This window comes from Fulmarus glacialis, unplaced genomic scaffold, assembly GCF_000690835.1.
Source record: "Fulmarus glacialis isolate BGI_N327 unplaced genomic scaffold, ASM69083v1 scaffold14257, whole genome shotgun sequence".
Classification (NCBI taxonomy): Eukaryota; Metazoa; Chordata; class Aves; order Procellariiformes; family Procellariidae; genus Fulmarus; species Fulmarus glacialis.
The window spans coordinates 16,536-37,727 of record NW_009222698.1 but is presented as its reverse complement, the minus strand read 5'-3'; the positions used below and the strand labels follow the sequence as shown (position 1 = coordinate 37,727).

Sequence of the window (21,192 nt, the reverse complement as noted above, 5' to 3'; positions counted from 1 at the left end):
ACACTTTATTTGTGTGTGTGTGCTCGCATCTATTTTCAGTGCATCTGCCTGTCATCTTCATGTGATGGGCTCAGAGCGAGACCCCCCCCAAGCAGCTGTAAGTAATAATGAGGCGCTTCGTTTCAAATCACATTTGTGATCTAGAAGCCCTTCGACTCTCCCAGCTTTTCAAGTGACGAAGAGGGAAAAGCTGAAAGAGGACAGAGCCCGCAATGGCAGAGAAGTGCGACTGTGTCGCCAGCATGTACGGGTACGACCTGGGCTGTCGCTTCATTAATTTTCGCCCCTTGGGCTTTGGGGCCAACGGGCTGGTGCTGTCAGCCCTCGACAGCAAGAGCTGCCGCAAAGTGGCAGTGAAGAAGATCACCATCGGCGATGCGCGGAGCATGAAACACGCTTTCCGGGAGATCAAAATCATCCGCCGCCTGGACCACGATAATATCGTGAAGGTGTACGAGGTGTTGGGGCCGAAGGGGACCAATCTGCGTGGGGATTTTTTCAAGTTTAACATGGTGTACATCGTCCAGGAGTACATGGAGACGGACTTGGCGCGGCTGCTGGAGCAGGGGAAGCTCGCTGAGGAGCACGCCAAGCTCTTCATGTACCAGCTGCTGCGGGGGCTGAAGTACATCCATTCGGCCAACGTCCTCCACCGTGACCTCAAGCCGGCCAATATTTTCATCAGCACGGAGGACCTGGTGCTGAAAATCGGTGACTTCGGGCTGGCCAGAATCGTGGATCAGCATTACTCACACAAGGTAGGCAACGCCAAATTGCCGAGGCCAGTGCTCTCTCGGCTGGCACGGGGAGGCGTTGTACACGTGTAGGGTGAAGTGGTCGGACTATGGTGGATCTTCTCAGGAGAAACTGGTCCTTGAGCCTGTTTGGGCAGCTGTAAGCCCTGCTGGGGTGGTCGCTGGTGGTGGTTGCCCTCCTTGCCCCAAGCCAGGACATGTTTCCTGGGCATAGCCCGTGGGTTGAGCTCTGCCAAGCGCGCCCCAGGGCTCTCCAGCGCTGCAAAGCAGCAAGCAGGGTACAGGAAGGGTTCAAGTGCCATCCAGGTGTCTTTCATTGCTTTATATCATATATATCAAATATATACTTACGTATTTTATTCCATCCCAGCAATGGACTGTGGGGAGGCATGCATTTCCTCACTTTACTTAAATGACTAAGCTCTGTGTTTCTTGCTTTGCTGCTTTTATAAAACATGAGCTGCCGTTCATCCCCACAGTGGAAGCACGTGGAAAGGGTACCTGGCTTGTCCACAGCCACTCTGCTTGTCTTTGTCCTCACTTCTGTGCCAACCTGCTTCTTAAAAACCCAACTGTCAGAATTACACTTATTTAATTGTAGGGAAGGAGGGATGGGTCTCTGAGATACAGTCGTATTCTTTTGTCCGAGGTCAAGATCCAAATAGCATATAAAATTTTTTGCTCTTTGGTACCTTACATACTGTATTATAATGCAATAAGAATTGTGAGTGGCCGGGTGCAGCCCGAGGCAGCCTTTGTGTGGATGAGGTCAGTGTCCCCCACGGACCCGCCGTTGCGCCTGTGCGAGGTTTAAATGCGCTTTGCATTTACCAGTGGGCATTTACCACGCTCTGCCCAGCGTGGCTCTGATTTGGGCACCGTTGCTTTGTGCGGGGAGGCAGGGAAGGGGAGAGGGAGAAGGATGGCGAAAAGATGATCTCGTGAGTCTGAAGCTGAGCCCTGATCTATTCTGGTTTCGAGTGTGGGGTTTGGGGAGAAAGAAAGCCTGGGGAAAAGGAACAAGTTTGCAAGGGACATCGAGGAGTGAGCACCGGGTCCTTGTCACTGCTGCCTCCCCCTCCTGTGCCCCCTTCCTCGCCGGTTATTTATTACGCAACTCAGGAAGAGGGTCCTGGCTTTTAAGTGAGGTTTTTTTGTTTTTTTAAAGTCAGGTGCATTCAGATGCTTTTCCCAAGGGAAGGTAACTCCCAGAAAAAAACCCCGCAAACAAGGCAGCGCTATGTGAACACAGAAAGTCACTGATTTAAGGAGCATTATCTTGTCAGAGACTGCAGGATCAGGGTAGGAGTCATCTCTCCGTGTCTGCTGCAAAATTATTATTTCTAAGCAATTCTCTGTCACCTTAATAACAGCCAGTGCAGTAGGAAAGAGCTGTCAGGAGAGTGGCCAGGGCTGCAGCTTTGTGGTAGGACATAACTTTGCAAGATGCCGTTGCATGAGCATCCTCTGATTCCTCCCAGGGATGGGAGGCTGGAGCATCAGTGCAAAAAAAAGGCAGATCCCCACTGTGCAGAGACCTGGATACTGCTCCAGAGCAGAGCCAAAAATAGCAGCGCTGTGGTGAGCATCCAGCACCACAAAAATGTCAGTTATTTGTAAATCCTGGCGATGGGGAGGACTGTGTTTGCCAAAGCCGGGTGACGGGCACTGCAAAGGCAGAGGTACAGCAGGAGGGCTTGGATGGGGCTTGGGTCAGTCCCACCTTTGATTTCCAGCTCTTCTCAGGTGACTCAGAAAAATAAATTCCTTTCCGTATTTCTCTTTCAACCTCCACTTTCCTCAAGGGCTCATGCAGATTTGTAAGCTCCTTGGTCTGTGCTTTCACAGAAAGCATCAGCAAGAGAGAGAGGACCGGAGCATCACTGTGTCTGAAGCTGCTGAGCCTCCACCCCGCTGCCGACCAGCATTGAGCAGAACAGGGATCCTTACGCCCTGAATTTTGGTGCTGCCAGCAGGTGCTAATGCAGAGCTGCCCAAAAGCAGATGAAATCCTGCTCCCTGGGTAATTAGTTGCTGAAAAGACTCAGTAGATCCAAACCTCTGAAGGCAGCGCGGAGCTGCAGCTCTAGAATAATACTTTGCTTGCAAGCCTTTGCAGTGAGGAAGGGTTGTCTTAAGTGCTTGGATGATGTTTTGTATCTCAAAGATGCTTAGACTCATGGCTGGGGTCTGGTAACACGAAAAATTGCGGGTTGTGTGTTGTCATCCATCTGAAAGGTCACAGCTCTTCAAAGATGCTTAGACTCATGGCTGGGGTCTGCTAACACGAAAAATTGTGGGTTGTGTGTTGTCATCCATCTAAAAGGTCACAGCTCTTGTGACCCGATGTTTCTCAAATCCCAAACAATCTTGCTGAGTGGTAATGACAAATAATAACTGCGGTGGATTGCGAGCAGAGTTTTAAACACAGTTTAGAAATACATGTACCACGTAAATAATAGTTCTTACTTGGCAATGTGTCTTGTTTACATGACTTGCAGCAGGCAACCATTTAATTAGAATAATTTGATGGGAAAGGGAGAGCTCTCCTACTCTGGGAGATGCCCTGGACCACAGCAGGGTGCTGGCCTTCACCAGCTTCAAAGCAGAGCAGCTTCGCCTGCGTTTCTCCCACCATTTGGCCGGTGTTTGCTGCTCAAATCCCTTTCTCCATGTGATAAGAGCAGCGTGGGGACATCTGTTCATTTAAAACTTCCCAATAGCAAATGAGATGAATTTCAAGCTGCCAAGATCACATCCAGATCTGGGTCTGCACCTTCACAGGCTGCTTAGACCTGATGGCTTAAATTTTAGCCCTGTCTCAGATAAACACAATTCTAAGCTCTCTGGGTGCTCACGTACTTGCAAACGTCTCTTTAGGGCACAGAATATCATGTCTAGCAGGAGAAGACCCTTGGGAGATGATCCTGTGTGTCCTCCTCTCTCTGTCACCCTGTCCCTTCCCCGATGCTCTCACCATCCAGCCGCGCAGGCTCCTTTCTCTTCCTTCTAACTACTCTCTTTATCCCTGGGAGTCACTAATCCTCCTGTTTATCCCTCTAGAACATCTCCACATTAATCACTTTTTCCCCGGTCACTGCTGTTTGTGGTCTGAACGCTTTGCTGTGTGACTCGGCACCCGAACGGTGAGCAGAGGAGTGTTGGAGGTAAAGATAAGGGGCAGCTCCGGCCTCCATGAGGTCCTTATCCTTATGCAAACCAGTCAAAGCCGAGCATTTCCCTTTTCATAAACCACCTCCTTATTGAATGCAAGCATCTCACCTTCACCATCGGAGCGCTCTGCAATGCCCCCTCCATCTGCAGCCTCATGGTCCTGCCTGCCCCACACCTCGCTGCCTTCCCCCCATGGTCCAGCCCCTGCCTGCATTTCTTCAGAGGCTGCCTGGGTGTGTGTAGCTCCCCATCTATCCATCCATCCCCACTCTTATGCCCTAGTAAATATCTTTGGCTCCAAAAGAGAGTCCAGATGTCATCTGCCCCAAGTTTGGGGGGGGAGGAAGGGGGTGTAAAAGTGAGGTGTTGTCCTCCCTTGAGCACCCTTAGTTCGTGGTGGGCAGGAGGGATGGGAGAGCAGGGAGATAGCAAAGTCAAGCGTTAAAAATTGGTATAAATACCCAATTCACCCAATAAAGTTTTAAAAATAATAAATGTTTTGGAGGGCAGACTCAGCCCTGGCCGTGCATCCCATGTGATGTGTCGCCCGGCGCTGGTCAGAGAGGAGCCGTTGGGTTGGGTGGTCCTGTCTGGAGAAGACAACAGAAATGCCTTCTCTATGGGGATACAGAAACTTACTGAATCTCTTTACTTGGGTGATGAGACAGCAAAGTGGGATGCTCCTTAGCCTGCCCATGTTTTACAAGATAAACTACCTCATCTGGGGGCTCTGCCTGGTGCCGCAAAGTGCGTGGGGGCACCTGGATGGGGCTGCCAGGGGACTCTCTTTCTCCTATTGGCAACATTAATTACAGAATTAATTGGCAAAAATTCCACGCTAAGGAGGGTGCAGCAGCCCTTTTTGGGGGAGATCTTGTGGTAAATAGTTTCCAGAACATCTTCATACCTTTGAATTCCTCCCTTCATTTTGTACTTGCTGATCAGTGCAAACATAATAGCTTCCAGTTCATCCAGTAAAACAATAAAATTCCCAGGTGGGTCATCATGAGGAGGTCTTCAAAGGAGATGAGGACATGGGACGTTGCTCCGTACTCGCCCTGCAGGGGACCACCCTCTGCGTTCAACCCTCGAGCGTTCAACGCATGGCCCCATGCAGCCAGCACCGAGCCTTCCTGCTGCGATCCCGACTCGGTTATTCTCCTTCTCTGTCCTCTGATGAAGCACGTAATAGTCTGCGGTCCTGAAATAAATGTGCTCTGTCATTCCAAAACAATGAGAACACACGTCACGTTGCTGGAGCCATGCACAATGGCAGTTTTATTATTTTATTATGGAGCAACGTTCCTGCAAACCCGGCGTCTTTCCCAGCCTCTCCTGGAACTACCTGCCTTTTAAAAAAGGTAGTGCTGTGAAGAGGCACCAGCCTGCTGCTGCACCAGGATTATTCCGAAAGCTTGGGGTTATTGCTATTTTGAGTCCCTGCTTTGGCACTGCAGCCACCTGCACCAGGAGCCGACCTGGCTCCCGCGGGTGCAGCCGCAGGAATCCCCTTCGTGGCTGCGGATGGAGGCACGGATACGCAGGCTGTGGCTGGATCCTGCTGGAGTTCCAGTTCACGGGCACCTGGTCCGCACCTCTGTGGCTTTTTGAGTGCAGAAAGATGGATTTTGGTGTGAGATACGTTCAGGAGAGGCTTTGGGCTGTGGCGTTAGGGGCTGCTTGATTTGCAGTAGGTGGGATCCTGAATTTCAGCGTCTGCCTCGAGGATACCTGCCCTTGGTCCCTCCAGCTCCAAGGAGGAGCTCCGGGCTTGGGCGATGGTTGTTTCGGAGCACCGGCGGGTCTTGTTGTGCTCCCTACATGCTGCCGTGCCGTGCCAGCTTCCCTCGGCACACTCGGGATGCAGGCGGTCCAGCGTGCCATGACCAGAGTGACACCGGGATGCAGCAGCACCCGCCCCCGCCCAAAGTTGTTTCTCCTGGCGTTACAAGCAACGCACAAAATCCGTGTTATGTAAAGATTAGAAAAAGCATTCATTTTGTTTTGCTTTTCAGTTTCCTTGCTGTGCTGTTTAATACGACTTGATGCTTATCCTACCTGTAGTGAATTCATCACCTTTATAGATTACCTGAGCTGTTCTTGCACATGCCGCAGGAGCAGAGGAGAAGTAGGAAAATGATGCTTGAAAATTGCAAAAAAAAATAGCATGGGAGGGCTTGAGAGCAAGCCTTGGACTTGAAACTATTTCTGTTTTTAAATTAACTCCGTTATATTGGTTTTTAAAGAGATTCCAGTGATTCTTCAGTTCAGAAAGGGCTGTGCTGAATCCACAGAATATTGTAATGAAGATGTATGTTCTGTCTTAATTAGAACTAATTAATATGCTTCTGCTCTTGGTCTTTCTGTCTGGTTGACTCTACATAAATGGTGAAATTCTTGTGCTAAAGCCCATGCCTTGCATAGGTGATGGCTGGAAGTGTTCGGGCTCTTCATCCTGGCACAGCTGCTGCCGCGTTAAGTGTTGGCACCACAGGTAGGAGCTGAGCCCGTACCTAACCCAGGTTTGGGTGGATCCTTACCCAAGCATCCTGCGGCTGTGCTGGCAGCTGCGTGATCCCGGCTCCCAAAGCTGTGGTGATATTTATCCATAGGACTTGATAGTCCACAGGACTGTTGTTACTTTCTCCAGGTGATACAACAGGAACTTCTCTTACGTATTTTATAAAAATAAAGATCTAGCCCATGTTTTTAGCCACCATGGAGGCAGAGCAGACGTAAGTGCTGTATAAGCTGCTCAAAACTGGAGTGCCGTGCTGCCCAGCCGGGGAGCACCCCCAGCCGCTCCCATCAGAGGACCTCGGGCCAGGTCGGAAAAGTCTTGATTTTCAAACCTCCTGTCAGCCCTTCCCAGTATTTTCCCCCTGAGAAAGAGGAGGGATAACCCAGAGCCCAGCAGCGGAATGCCACGGGAAGCAAGGAGGGGTCCAACTGTATGGTCCACGAGTCGATGGGATGGAGAGAAGCTGTAGGTTGCTTCTCTCCACGGGTCCTTCCTGGGCTTGGTGGTGGGTGACCCGATGGTCTGGGTTATTCAGCAGATGAAAGCAGGGAGACGACAGTCAAATACCCACTGATGGGTAACAGAAGAGGGAAGCGCTGCTAATTAATTATCACCAGTAACCTCACACGGCAGGGGGGGTTGAAGATATGTCCAAGATATGTCCAGAGTTTTTGCAGGGAATTTTCTCTGATATGTGAGAGGTGCCTGTGGAAGAAAAGGTTTGGCTTGTTGCAACATACAGATATTTGCAGTATATTGCTCATACGTTTTGCATGGTGCACCCCCGCCCGAGAACTCAAATCCATCTTGCTGTCAGAGAGGAGAAACATATGAACCAAGCGTTAAATCTGTAAGGAGAGTAGCATTCCTTTGCTGCGAAAGGGAGGAAATTGCTCTGGCCAGGAATTGCCCTGGATCACTATCCCCAAAGTTTATTTTCTTAGGATTTTTCCAATAAATACCAACGTCTCCATTGTTGGGAATAATTGCAGTAGCTGAAAAGTGGTGGTCTGATCGGATAACGCCTGGGGCTTTTGTGCTGGTTCTGATTCAGCAGCAGTAGCAAAAATACAACAGCATTAAATGAAACTTTTCAGCTAATCCGTCTCCATTACGACTTATCTTAAGAAGACAAAAATTAAAATGTTTTTTTTAAAAGCAAACTCTTTATGATTAAAAGCTTGACAACTTGCACATTTGGAAGTTGGAACAAAAACCAGCACTGGGGGAAGAGAAGCATTATAAACCTTGTAGTGTTTGTGATGGTGCGCTGCTCTCGCGTTTAGGCTGAGAGATGTATCCTATAACATCCTAGGAGACGTTGTATAGCATAACGGCATCCGCAGGTATATTGCAACTGAAAACAGTTTATGAAACTCTATCAGTTCGGATGGAGTTTTTAACAGAGTTTTTACGTGAACTGTGTTCATGTTGTCATTGCATTTTGATACTCTCCAAATGCTTCGTGGCATTTAAATGCAATTCAACTTTATCATTTCATTTTATGTTGTCTTTTCTACTGTGTTTCAATCTAGCTCATTCTGTTAATGCATTATATTTAATATAGAAAATGCCACTTATGAATATTCCAACATTATCCTGATGAAATCACCATTCATGTCCAACCCTGGCGTGGCACCCGCGCATCCGGAGCTTGGCTGGCGGGCAAAGCCGCGGGTGCTGGGACATCCCTTACCGTGCCAGAGTTATTTGCAGGATTGAACGCATCCCCTTGATTTCAGCGGGAGCCGCTGAGCGCTTGGCACTTGTATTAAATCTCCCGGGTGAGTTCAGGAACGGGAGGGCTGTGGTCCAAAGAGACAACGGTGCTCGGTCTTTGTCCCATGCTGAGGGCATCTCTTTTAAAACCAGGTCAAGCATCCCAACCAACCATCCTCACTGTAAGCAAAGTAGGACGGAGGACGAGGACCTGCCCCATGCCATCCAGCTGCTGGAGGCGATCCTGGGGCCCCAACGGCTGGGTGGCAAGGGAGGGAGGTGATTTATTAGGCAGGACTCGGACTCAGTGCAGAAAAGGCAGGGTTTCCTAGCTCTTCATCAGCTAGCTAATCCCCAAAAGGGCTTTCCCACTTATCCCACGGCATCTTATTTTCAGGAGTCTTGGCTAGGAGCCCTTGCGGGGCTGTGTTACCCACTCAGCGATGCTTTAAGACATCTGCTGGTCCAGGAGACTTTCCTTCCAGGCGGTAGTGATTGTCCTCTATAAATCTGTTTTTTCTGCCCATCCCCTTGTTCTCCTCTTTATTACGAGATCCCACGTCTCACCCCTGTGAGATGCTGCACGGGCTCGTCCGCAGTTCCCAGCGCATGCCCCACACCGAAGCGGGGTTCACTGCAGCAGCATCCCAAGGACGCAGGCGGGGTGAACTCGCCTGGCTTCTGAGAGAGGCCGGATCCTGCTGAGTGCATCCTCTGGTCGCTGCCCGCTTGGGAGCTCTGTGTGCTCCAGTCTTGTGTATTCCCCGGTGCTCGCTGTGGGTTTGTGCCCAGCCAGGGCTGACCCACGGGCAGCTGCTCTTGCGTGGGCTCCCCGGAGAGCTCCTGCCCTTCAAAAATTCAATTGCAGCATCAGCGCTGGGAGTTGGATCTGTGGGAATTCAGCATCACGTAGCTTGCTGTTACCAGCGGTTTAGGTAGCTATGGAGGGACTATAGATACAGGCTTAACTAGAGATGGAATCGGCAAAAGGTTGCAAACTGGTAACTGTGCTTGCGGGTTCCTTCACGCACCAGTGGGTTATAGCTGGGACCCAGCAAAGTACTTAAACTTCCAAAATGTCTCAGATGGTCAAATTGGGATTTATATAATACATCTAAGTCTTCTAATAGTGACCTGAAATAACTTTTGCAGGTATGATCTGCAAATCTGTGTGATTAAAGCCATCTGTCCTTTGCAGAAGATGCTTCAATACCAGGGTGACAAACAGCAAATAAGTTTTTGGGAAGCAGCAAGAGCTTTGCCTCCTGGAGCACTGAAGCATCTCTGTTTCCAGTGGTGTATGTCTCGCCTCTTGTACATCGCAAGATGTACAACTGCAGCCTGCCATAGATGCAGCACGAGCATGGTGGGCAGGTTTTTCTGCAGGATCCGATGGTGGGACCACAGCGGGCAGTGAGGGCTGACCGGGGAGGAGCGGAGGAGCTCTCTTGCAAGGTTGCTGACGTCTCTGTCTCTGCTTTTTCAGGGTTACCTTTCCGAAGGCTTAGTAACGAAATGGTATCGCTCCCCCCGCCTCCTCCTTTCACCGAACAACTACACCAAAGCCATCGATATGTGGGCAGCCGGCTGTATCCTGGCCGAGATGCTGACGGGAAGGATGCTCTTTGCTGGTAGGTTTCTGTCTCCCGTTGACTAATTTTTTTTTCTCCTTCCTTGCTACCCAATTCAAAGGCGTTTTAGCATGGCGGAGGGAATTCCCCTCTCCTTGCCAGCCAAGGCAACACTTGTAGCATCGCTACAGGGATCCTACGGTTGGTTATTAGACATGAAAGCTGTCTCAAGAACAAAATTCACTTGCACAACCTCTGCTATTAAAGGGTCCCTTGGTTGGTGCAAACTTCCCTGATACAGGCAGGCCCTTGGGGATGGAGAAGAGTTACGGTCTTGATTTTTCACTCAGCCTTCTTGTGCTTGCCTGGGAAGGACACGTGGTGGTATGGGTGTGATGGCACCCAGTGGGAAGCCACCAGCCGGTGGGGTGCCCGAGGCTGGCCCGGGTCGATGGTGCCTCTGTGCCGAGCCTTGCCGGGCAGGGACAGTCTGCTGCCAAAAGCAAAACCCCGAACAAAGAACAATTCCAATGAAACAACGAAACCTTTTTCTGTTTCTGGGTTTCCAACAGAAAATAAGAGCTTTTTGTTGGGAGGGAGGATGCTAAAAAAATATCACAGGGTGGGGTATAAGGACAGGAGGTAATGTGGCCCTGTCCCAAGAGGTTTGTACTCTATGCCGTGGATTTGAGTTGCGATTGGTGTCTTCAAGATATTTCTTTTCTTTGAGGGAAGACATTTGAATGCCATTACCCTTTTTCAGCCGTTTTTAGGATTTTCCTATAAGCGGGTATTGGAGTTGTAAAGGTGCGGTGCAAGGAAAAGAAGAAAAAAAAGCACCGGCAAGGAGTGCATAACTATCGGTGCAGCATTTAAAGCTCAACTCTGATGTTTTTGAGAAGCAAATCTTTATTTAATACAATTCCAAAAATGCTACTGTCGGGACCAAAGCTGTGCTTCCCAAGCTGGGACGTGGAACCGTTCATTCAGGAATGAAGCAGCCGCTCTCTGCCTGTTGAACAAGCTGCCTCCCTGCACAAGGTCTGCAGCAATGCTTCTCCTTGGTTGTCTCTCCGTTGCCCATTAGTGTTTTGAATGACAAAGTTTAACGCATTTCGTGAGCAGCTGTTCGCAGAATTGTGTAAATAAATAATTAGACCCATTAATAATGGAGAAGGATATTTTCTTCACTAATATTTCAGTGCACAGCAGAGCTCCACAGCCGGTGCTTGATTGCAGCTTCTCTGTCACTCCCTCCCCGCTCCTGCTTGCAGCTTCCATATTTCTTCTGAAAATTAAGCAGTCGGTAGCATTTTGAAGAGATCATCAAAACTGCCTCCCTCTCCTTCCCTCCTCTTGCCGTCATCTTTCCTCCCCAAAATTTTCAAATCCAGGGACTTCAGCTCTGAAAATTATGCATCAGACCTGGCTGCTCTGGCTGCGTCCCTGGAATATATTTCAGGAGCGGGGACGTCTCCACGTGCCACTTGTCCCTGCAGGCGCAGGGCGTTTTCTGGTCTTGCTGGAAGATGTTGCACGTGAGTGAGATCCTGACCGCCTCCCCTTGCCGAGCCTTGGTTTGCACTGTGGAAGAGTCTCCGAGCTTTTTGGGTGGAAGCTTTTTGGGCTAAGGCTCTGCCAGTCCAGGGCACCAGACCCAAACTAGCCCCAGGTAAACCAGGGCAGCAGAAGCAAACCCCAGCGCAGATGGCAGGGTCGTGGTCCTGGAGGAGTTGCACCAGACCAGAGTAACACACCGCCTCGTATGAAACTGGGTGTAGCTGGAGCCCCAGGGAAATCCTTTTGGATTCTATAGTCCGTCTCTCTTTTCCTCTACTTGCTCCTCATGTCAAACAGCAAAACAAGACTGGCTTGCCCGGGTCCTTCTCTGGCCATCCCCATCAGACTACCCAAGCACTCAAAACTGTGCTTGACCCCTCTCTCAGCCCGAGCTTGGTTTTCTTGCTGTTTGTGGACCCCAGAGGTAGAAGCTACATTGGCTGACACCAGCCATCTACTGCCTAGGTGTCCGAGCTGGTCCCTAAAGCTCCTTTCATGGTCAAGGCAGAGGCAAAGGCAGCTCCAGGATGTAATTCATCTGGCTTCTGTTAGCTGTCTGCCTACAGCTGAGATTGTGCCTTAGAAATATTTATTTTTCCGCTACTGCTCATAAAGAGCATCTGGAGAACAAGCAGAAGTGTCCATGCTGGTGTTGCACGTGGCTACAGGTGAGATCAATTCTGTCCCAGCTGCCCAGGTGAGATGCCCCAAAGCAGCCATATGGGAACCTACTTTGCAGGTTAGTTCCTGAGAGTCCACAGCAGGTTAGAGATCAGGAGATGAGATTTGGCAGATCACAGCCTGGGCTTGGCCGGACAAGTGCTGCAAGCATCCCTGCTTCTCTGCTTTCCAGCTCTGTGCAATCGCTTAATAAGCCCACCAGATGGTGGCAGGATAATTAGTTAATGGGTGGGGATCAAAACCAAAGCTCAAAATACGTATTCCTTTCAGGTTGCTTTAAAAATAATCTGTAGAGTTGTTATGGGAAGGTCCCGTGCCGCGTTTTCCCGGCCTCCTCCTATACCATTAAGTAAAGAAGAGCTGGGGTGGGAGCCTGGCAGTGGGGCTGGGTGCCCGAGGTGTCCCATGCCACCATGTACCATCTTTCATCTGCTGGTGTCCAAAGAGGAAGAGTATAAAACCCAACCACTCAGAATAGCTAAAACTGGCAAACACTTGCATGACAGCATGGGTTCATCTTTGGTTTTGCTTTTCTCCTCTTTGCTTGGAAGAAGGAGTTTGCCCCTGGCCAGCTGCAGCCCCCGTCGCTGCAGGACGAGACTTTCGGAGAGTCCTGGGTCACCAGCAAATACCCCGTGGGAAATAACAGCGATGTAGTTCCCAGAAAGTTGCAAACCTCCAGTAATTGCCTTACAGTGGATAAATTGTTTTTTGAGTATGCGTCAGCGGCACAATTTAAATTGAATGCTTAGCATAAGTCAATACAATTAACTCAGTAGTCTATCTGGGGTGCTTAAGCAACACAGTTAAATTAAGGTGATCGGTTATTAGGAATAGATGTCACTCGCTACTTTCATTCTCCTTCACAAGTTAATGAACACCCAGCAGAGAGGGACCCCAGCCCCCTTGCTCTCCCTGCAGCCCCTTCTCTGGGTGGTGCGGTGGCAGGAGCTGCTTTGGGTTTGGCAGAGCCCCGGGAGGGCACAAGAAATTTGGCTAACCCAAAGCTCGCAGGAGCATAGCACATCTCCAACAGCTAAAATCTGGTTTGCAGACCCCTGGAGAGCTCCCCATGACAAGCAGCATGGGAAACAGGGAAGAGCATCCATAACTGAGCGGCTACAGCTCCCTCCAGTCACTTCTCCACCCTCTGCTGCCGAAGCGTATCCGAAAGCCAGTGGAAGCAAGAGAAAATAGGAGGAAGAAAAAAGCTGCCTGTCCTCGCAGGTCTCCGTGGGGATCGCCAGTGGGGCCATGCCCATGACCCACAGCTAGGTGCTTGTTCCTAGAGGAGTCGCTAGCAGGGCTTGGGTGCTCACCCGGGACTTGGCTGCCAGCCTGGGGAAGGGTTCCCTTTTCCAAGACACGATGCAGAGCTCCTTGTTCTCTCCTCGGGTAACGACAGCACATTGTGTTTATTCTGTCTGTAGTTCGTTTTTCTTTTCAGGGATTAATGCCTCCAGAAGGTCCGTAGGAATTACATAAATAGAGGATAATGGTGGAGAATTGGGTTCCTGAGAGCCATAATTCAATGCTTCCAGCCTTGCATTAGCAGCTTGTTCGTGTGACTAAACATGGTGCCTTTTGGCTGCCAGGTACCTTCAGCGAGCAGTGGCTGGAGCTGCACTGAGAGGAGAACAGCCACGAAGCCTTTGTGACTTTTAATACCCTGTAATTTTGATCACAATTTGGGAATTAGCCTGACTAACAAGGTGTTTGTTTCCTGATGGTCATCTTTAGTTTCTTCTGGAGCCATGCTGCGAGCCTCTAGATGACCTAAAATTAGTTTTTCTACAGGAAAGTGAATTCATTTGCTCGGAATTGATATTAGGAGGGTGTCCCTCTGTCTTTTTTGTTTTTCTTATTGCTCTGTCTTCTTCTGAGGCTTTGTTCTGAGCGAACGTGTGGTGTGATGGTGACCAGCTGTGCTAATGTCAGTGTTGGTTTGGGGCTGTCTAAGTTCATTGCCATGTCCTGGCTCGGAGCTCTGCCATTTGGGGTAAAAGTGGCCACGACTGCATTGAACCAAACCTTGTTGGAGTGATGAAGCCATGGATGGATGGAGACCCTTTCCCAACCTCAATGTTTGGACCTGTCCTTGCCCAGGAGGGGTGTGTTTGGGGTCAGCTCCATGGATGTGAGTCTGGAAACCTCCTGCAGACCCACAGGGAGCTCTGGGCTGGGGAAGGCAGCCCCTGTAAGATGCCAAGGACCTCCAAAGGGACAGCAGTGGTCTCCACCATCCCCTACGGGTTGGCCTCTCCACCCTCCCTGCAGACTGATCAGAAGTGCTGTGCCATAAATGAGGTTCACTCCTCTTGCTGCACATCAGCCGGGCGCTGCTTGCCAGTGAAGCAGCCTGAAATCCATCAGTGGGACAGCAAGGAGCTTGGTAGCCCAAAAATCCCCATTGGTTTGTCCGCCCCAGCCAGCTCACTGACTTAATGGATAGTCCTGCCTCTCATGACAGAATATTTATAACCAGCGTTTCTGGCAGACAGAAAATCAATAGTGCGACTCAGTATTTCTGCCAGGCTGCTTCTCCGTACACGTAAGAAGCTGGAAATCAGCCACGGAGCTCTTGGTCACATCCAGCAGCGCACTAAAGAATGGGATTAACGTTCATTAATGAGGCGCTTGGCTCCGCTCCGCTGGCGCTGCTGCTTCTCTCCTCTCACTGACTGATAGCCAGTTCTGAGTGGGGCTTAGAGATGCATGGATAAATACGTCCTGAAGGAAAAGGATTTAAAAATATATGATTGCTCATAGCAGTTGTGGGGATTGTCACCATCAGAGCCTTGACTTGGTGCCTAGCATCCAGGTGGGACCCGGTCAGAAAACCCCTTTCGCATCGGGAGAGCACAGCGGTCAGGCACTGCATTCATTTAAAGATGAAGCTTTGGGACCCCTGGAGCTGGGTTCATGATCTTCTTGTTATCGTTGGGGTTGGGGCAGCAATTTTTGTCGCCGCTGCACAGAGGGGCTTTGCTTCTCGGTGTAGCACAGCACGTGGCAGGGACACGTGGTGACAGCATTGGGCACTGCCCTGCCTGGCAGCTATGTGAGCCGGGATGCTTCATTTGGGGTTACGAACGAGCCCAGCCATAGTATTGCTTAAAGAGGGTTGTCAGTTTTGAGGCCGTTAGAGACAATATCTGTCTCCTTCCATCATGCAGGGTGGACCTCAACGATGGATAATAGCTCCCATGCCCCATGATTTCAGTCGGGTACCGTTTCTGCTTCATAGCCATTTTAAATAGATGGCTAGGTTAGTGGAAAAGCTGCGCAGACAGCCTCAGGGTGATTACACCAGGAGGGCAAGTTGTCTAGGTTAACTTTTTCACCCTTAAAAAGAGGTGACCCGGCTGGGAATCCCACCACATTTTCCTTGGGGCAAAGAGTGGTGGCTAGTGCGGGGATGCGTCAGTGTGGAGGGGCTGGCGGGAGATGCGGTGCTGCGGTGACGTGGCTCATTTCAGAGGGGTGGCCCATGCAGGAGGGTGGCTGATAATACCACCCTGCCCCCGATTTAACTTCTGGGTCTCAACTCACTGCCTGTTTTCTACCCATTTAGGAGGTCACGAGCTGGAACAAATGCAGCTTATTCTGGAGACAATCCCTGTTATCCACGAGGAAGATAAAGAGGAGCTGCTCAAAGTGATGCCCACGTTCATCAACAGCACCTGGGAAGTGAGGAAGCCGCTGCGCAAGCTCCTCCCCGAAGTGGACAGCGAAGGTACCGTAGTGCCTGCTGGTTTCAGCAATGTCCTTTTCCTGGGACTTCCCCCAGCTGCCGTGTTTTCAGACCTATTTCCCCAGGGGGTCACAGGAATCGTCCTATAAGGCCAAGTGCATGAATGCTGGTGAATGGGAGTTCAGATGTCTGAGGGTCTGCAATGCTTGCTCCCACCTGGAGTTCACGCGTTCCCACTGCTGTCCCCCCGCGTCCTGCTCACCATCCCACCGGGGAAGGCACGGGCTGCAGGACAGCACTCATTGATGCAGTAGCTTTCTCGCAGGTAGCTCATCCAGAAATAAGGGTGAAATAGTCGTCCAAGACTATTCCAAGACACTTTCAAGGTGCGTCCCTGCCTTCCTGTGCCTCTTCTTGAGCTGCAAGTGAGGGTTCAGCCCAGAGATTATTTTCAAGCCCTGTTCATTTTCTTGCTGTGCTTTTTGCATGAATGCAATTGCATAGTACAAGAAAATAAATGCTTTTACTTCACAAATATCTGATCTCCGTGAGATGGTTGCTACAGGGAGAAACGTTGTCCAAGTGCTCGGAGGCTTGGACATCACTCGCGTTGGGCCTGCAATGCTCGAATACCACTTCAGCCACTTCCCTCCTTTGGCTAAAGCTTTAAAAAAATCAGCAGTGTGTTGTTGTGAGGGGGCTGCAAACCACAGGCTTTTGGACCTGAACTTTTGTCTGGAGCAGTTTTGTAGGCAGTGAGAGCTTGCAGGGCGGCAGCCAGAGTTGAGCTGTGTGGACCAGGGCATGTCAGCTCTTCTGAGCTTCTTCCAAGGCTTAAACCAGGCTGGTGGACCTGGCCGCCTGCTTCTAGGAAGACGTCAAGACCAAGCCTGGCTTATGTTTGCTGGCATAACTCTTCATTATAAGACGTCCACTGTATGGGCTTGGCGATGCAATACCCATCGGCCCAGGTTACCCAGGGACCGCGTCAGCCTCCAGCAAGCAGGAACGGATTTATTCGCTGTCGTTACTGCAGGAAGAAAGGTCAGCTGCACCCCTTACATAATTCATTGACATTTTCCTGCCTCTGACCCGTAATATATCGTAATATATAACTCATAATATATCGTTCTACCATGCTTCTTGCCCGCAGTCAGTGACCTTATGAAGCTATTGATTCCTTCTTACTTAATTAGCCCAAGCAACGAAATAATCCCGTGGGAGACAATTGGATATGGGTTAATGTTTAAGCACTGAGGCAATAGGTATGGTCCTTCCTTTCTGCTAAGTGATTTTGCGCCTAAAGAAGTGGTCCCACTCACACAATTAAGTCTTTAATGGGGATATTTCTGAAGGTACAATGCAAAAGATGTAACTGAAGAAAGGCGTATTCCTATTTGTATTATCTGAACTTTAAGGGACTCTTCCATGCACCAAGAATCAACTGAATAAGCAACATCTTTAATGACAGGATTTGATCTCTTCACATAACTTCAGTAAAAGGAGTCATGAAAGAAATCACAATAAACCCTACACATTTAGAGTTAATTCTAGTCACTTTATTGCGCTTAATTTCCTTCTTCATCATCATAGAAAGAGTTCATGCTCCACGGTCTTTCCGAAATAATTTTAGGCACTCAAGATTCTTTAAATATTAATGGGCAAAATAATTTCATAGTGTTGATCACACCAAGAACTTAGAAAAATTGCACTTTAAAACTAATCCCGCTTCAGTTGCACATGAAGATGTGCAATCAGTTGTCTGCATCACAATGTGCTTGCCGAATGGATCTGAGAGCACGGAATCAAATCCCAACACCAACCAAAGGTCTTTCTGGGGTATGAGCTTAGCGTTCTGGCCTGGGATTGCAGCACCGGGTGTAACGTATATATGCTGTCCTGTGGAGGTGTGATGCTCTCACAGTCATTTCTCCTGCGTTGCTAGATGAACTGACACCTGTGGGCTGCTGGATTGCTCCACTGCAAGCGCACAGCTCCTGTGGGGGGGTAAGATGGATGCAGCAAGGACAGAAGTGCGCGTTTTAGATGCCCACGGGATGTGACCTTTAATTCCTTCCTTACTTCGAGGGGATTTGTTATGGGGGATTCACGAGGCTCATCCTGGAAAGGAAGCTGGCATTGCTTTTGAGGAATTAGTGAGCTTGTTTCTCTCTGCTTCACAGCTATTGATTTTCTGGAGAAAATACTGACATTTAACCCTATGGATCGATTAACGGCTGAGATGGGTCTGCAGCATCCTTACATGAGTCCGTATTCCTGCCCCGAGGATGAACCAGTGTCTCAGCATCCGTTCCGGATTGAGGATGAGATTGATGATATTTTACTGATGGAAGCCAACCAGAGCCAGATGTCTAACTGGGACAGGTATGGTACCCAAGGCTTGGACAGAGACCAGCTACTGGCTTAAATTCTTTAGGCAGAACTTGACTGGTGAGTCTCTGACCTGCTCTCGATTGGGTTCAGTCACACATGTTCCAGACCCACAAAAGACACCTGCTTTTCCTTCTTTATGCCATATTGTAATTCTAGTCCAAGCTGGCACCTTGCTGAAGCCAACAAGAGGTTCGTCATCGATTTCCATGGGGAGCCGATGTTGAGTCTGCACATTCCAGTTACTGAGTATCTTTCTGCTCTTAGTTTTATTCACAGCCTATATTGTCTTCATTTGAGTTACATCTGTTTAAGTGATGCTACGGTTCTTCCCCTGTCTTCTGTCCTTATAATAGAAGTTATAAAATAATGTAATTCTTGTACCTTTTGGGGACCGGGCCTGATTTGGAGCTCTATATTTATCGCTTTTCAAGGTGCGTAAGCCCCAGAGGCCACAAATCTGGGGTCTTTTAAAAAAAACCCTTAATTGTGTTGACTTTTAAATGGTTTGCTGAAAGTCGTACAGGAAGTTTAGAGCAGATCAAAGCCTTGAGCTGAGGTCTCATGTCCTAGATGATTACCCCAGTCTAGGCCAGTCCCAGGACCGGAGCAGGTAGGACAAAAAAAGCAGCTAAGAATTAGCTAGGTTCACCTTCCTATAGAGCTCCTTCCAGCTGAGCACGGTGAGCTGGCTGAGGATGTCTGCAGCATTGTTCCTCTCTGCATAGCCATTAAATCTCCTCGCCTTCTTAATCCACTATATTTCACCAGCACTGAAAAAATAATCTAAAGAAATCCCCTGCCTTCACTATTATTAATCTCTTTGCCTGGGTGAACAAGTGTCAGGGTGGAGGCTGGGTGGGGACAACCAGGTAAATTAGGTAAAGAGGAAAGCTGGAAGCTTTTCTCAGGATATCTATATTCAGCATATCCCCACAGCTCCGGCATCCCTGCCAGTTATAGTCCCCGAAGCAGCAAATCAGTTGTTGGAGGTCACCTTGTCACCTTTTTATCTCTTGGCTTTGTTGGTGTGACACAAGAAGCCGGAACCTAGGCTGTTGGTCCTGCCACCCGGCTGGGGACATCTGCTGTAGCGCCTTAAATTTTGCAACACAAGCTGAGTGTTTTAGAGACGGGAAGTTATTTTCCCTGTGTGTCGTGGGACACCTGAAGAGCGTTCCATTGCCGGGACATAGAGCCCCAATACCTGGGATAACACATCTTTTAAAGGCAGCTTGGTTAGGAGCCAGTAAATTAGATGTCGCTGTGAAAACTGTGTCTAAGAATGGGTCTTGTCGGGTAGTTGCAATCAAGGGAGTTTGACTGGCTTAAGAAGTTAGCACTTAGCAGGTGACCCTTCAGGAATGCTCTTGGTCCACGACGTCAGAGTAAACTGGTGATGTCCAATCTCAGCAGTGATTTAAGCTCATCTTTTTTACTTTTATGGCTACAAACAAGGAGCACTTACACTGTGGGTGCTTGTCTCTGGGCTGAGGGGCAGTTTGATTATTAATATTGTTAATTATGTTTTAATCCCAAGTGGAGAGATCAGATAAACAAAGGGGCCAGTTGGTTTGATTGTTGGGCTTTTATTCCCACTACTGGTCCTGTCCGTGCAGCCTGGCCAAGCCTCAGACTCCTCATAAATTACTCAGCCCCCTTGCCTTTTTTAACACACAAGAAAAAGGTCTCTGATATTAATAAGAACTTAAAGATCTGTAGGTAAGGGGCATATTAGCAAGAAAAAAGTAAAAATAGCAGCAGTGGCATGCATATCTGTTTGAGCACTGCTGTTTCTAACGAAGCCATCATCTGTGTGTCTAATAGCAGCGTGTCTTTTGCAGGTATCACGTAAGCCTCTCCTCTGATTTGGAATGGAGGCACGATAAATACCATGACATGGACGAGGTTCAGCGGGACCCCCGGGCAGGGTCTGAATCCATCGCTGAAGAAGCACAAGTTGATCCACGGAAATACTCACAAAGCAGCTCGGAGAGGTTCTTGGAGCTATCCCACTCATCCATGGACCGAGTATTTGATGCCGACTGTGGGAAATCGTGTGATTACAAAGTGGGGTCGCCTTCCTACTTGGACAAATTGCTGTGGAGAGACAATAAGCCCCATCATTACTCAGAGCCCAAGCTAATTTTAGATTTATCCCACTGGAAAAGATCAACCATAGCACCCGCAGCTGAGCTATCGCTGGAAGAAGAACCATCCAACCTCTTTCTGGAGATTGCTCAGTGGGTGAAGAGCACGCAGGTGGGTCTCGAGTGTCCCAGTTCTCTTCCGGAGATTCAGGAACGGAGCCTGCCATCTTCTCCTCACCATCTCCACAAAGAACCCACGGAGGTGAACAGTGAAACAGACCCTGAGTTTGACTTGGACGTCTTCATCTCCAGGGCACTGAAACTTTGCACAAAACCCGAGGATCTTCCAGACAACAAGCTCAATGACATCAACGGGGCCTGCATATCTGAGCACCCCGGTGAGATCGTACAAACAGAGGTGTACCAGAAAGAGCGATGGTGAGGAACCCACACCCAGGAAACTCCGCTGTATCTCCCTCTTCCTCTCTGATGGTGTGGCCATTGCCTGGGGCTGAGTGGCTTCCGTCTGTCATTGAGCATTGTTTTTTTACACTATACCGAATGCCTTTTTCTGAAAAGGCAAGCACAAACCACATGCCCCTTTTGATGCCTTAGAAATACCTTTAAGGGAATCAAGAGGTGTGAATGAAATACTGCGTTTCTTATACTGCCTTAACACTCTTGCCTTGCAATCTCTGGGACCTGTTTGAAACTTAAATGTACGAGGGAAAGATGTCAGTACATGATAAGTTTACAAACAGAAGTCAAATCAACTTCTTTTCCTTTCTTTTTCTATAGCATCTTAAAATGACAAGGACAAAATCAGCATTTTCATTATGGTCATATACCCTCCTGGTTTGACGGGTTCCCAAAATGCCAAACTTTGAGCTCCTCGGAGGCACCCATGTGAGCACAGGCGGTACGGAGAGAAGCGATGCCAGGCAGTGCCTGTGGTCAGCCGTCAGTCAGCAGAGAATGGAACTAGAGGTAGAGTTTGGCCATCAGACAGAAAATAACTCTTTGAGAATGTTTATGG

At 49.2% G+C, this 21,192-nt stretch overlaps 1 protein-coding gene across 1 annotated transcript; it reads left to right on the top strand.

Annotated features, from left to right (window-relative positions):
• Positions 1 to 212: 212 nt before the first annotated feature.
• Positions 213 to 20,598, top strand: MAPK4 (mitogen-activated protein kinase 4). Its single transcript, XM_009581550.1, has 5 exons — positions 213 to 758; positions 9,656 to 9,800; positions 15,556 to 15,717; positions 17,859 to 18,060; positions 19,911 to 20,598. Exons 1-5 carry the CDS (start codon positions 213 to 215, stop codon positions 20,596 to 20,598), a joined length of 1,743 nt encoding a protein of 580 aa, XP_009579845.1.
• Positions 20,599 to 21,192: the final 594 nt, after the last annotated feature.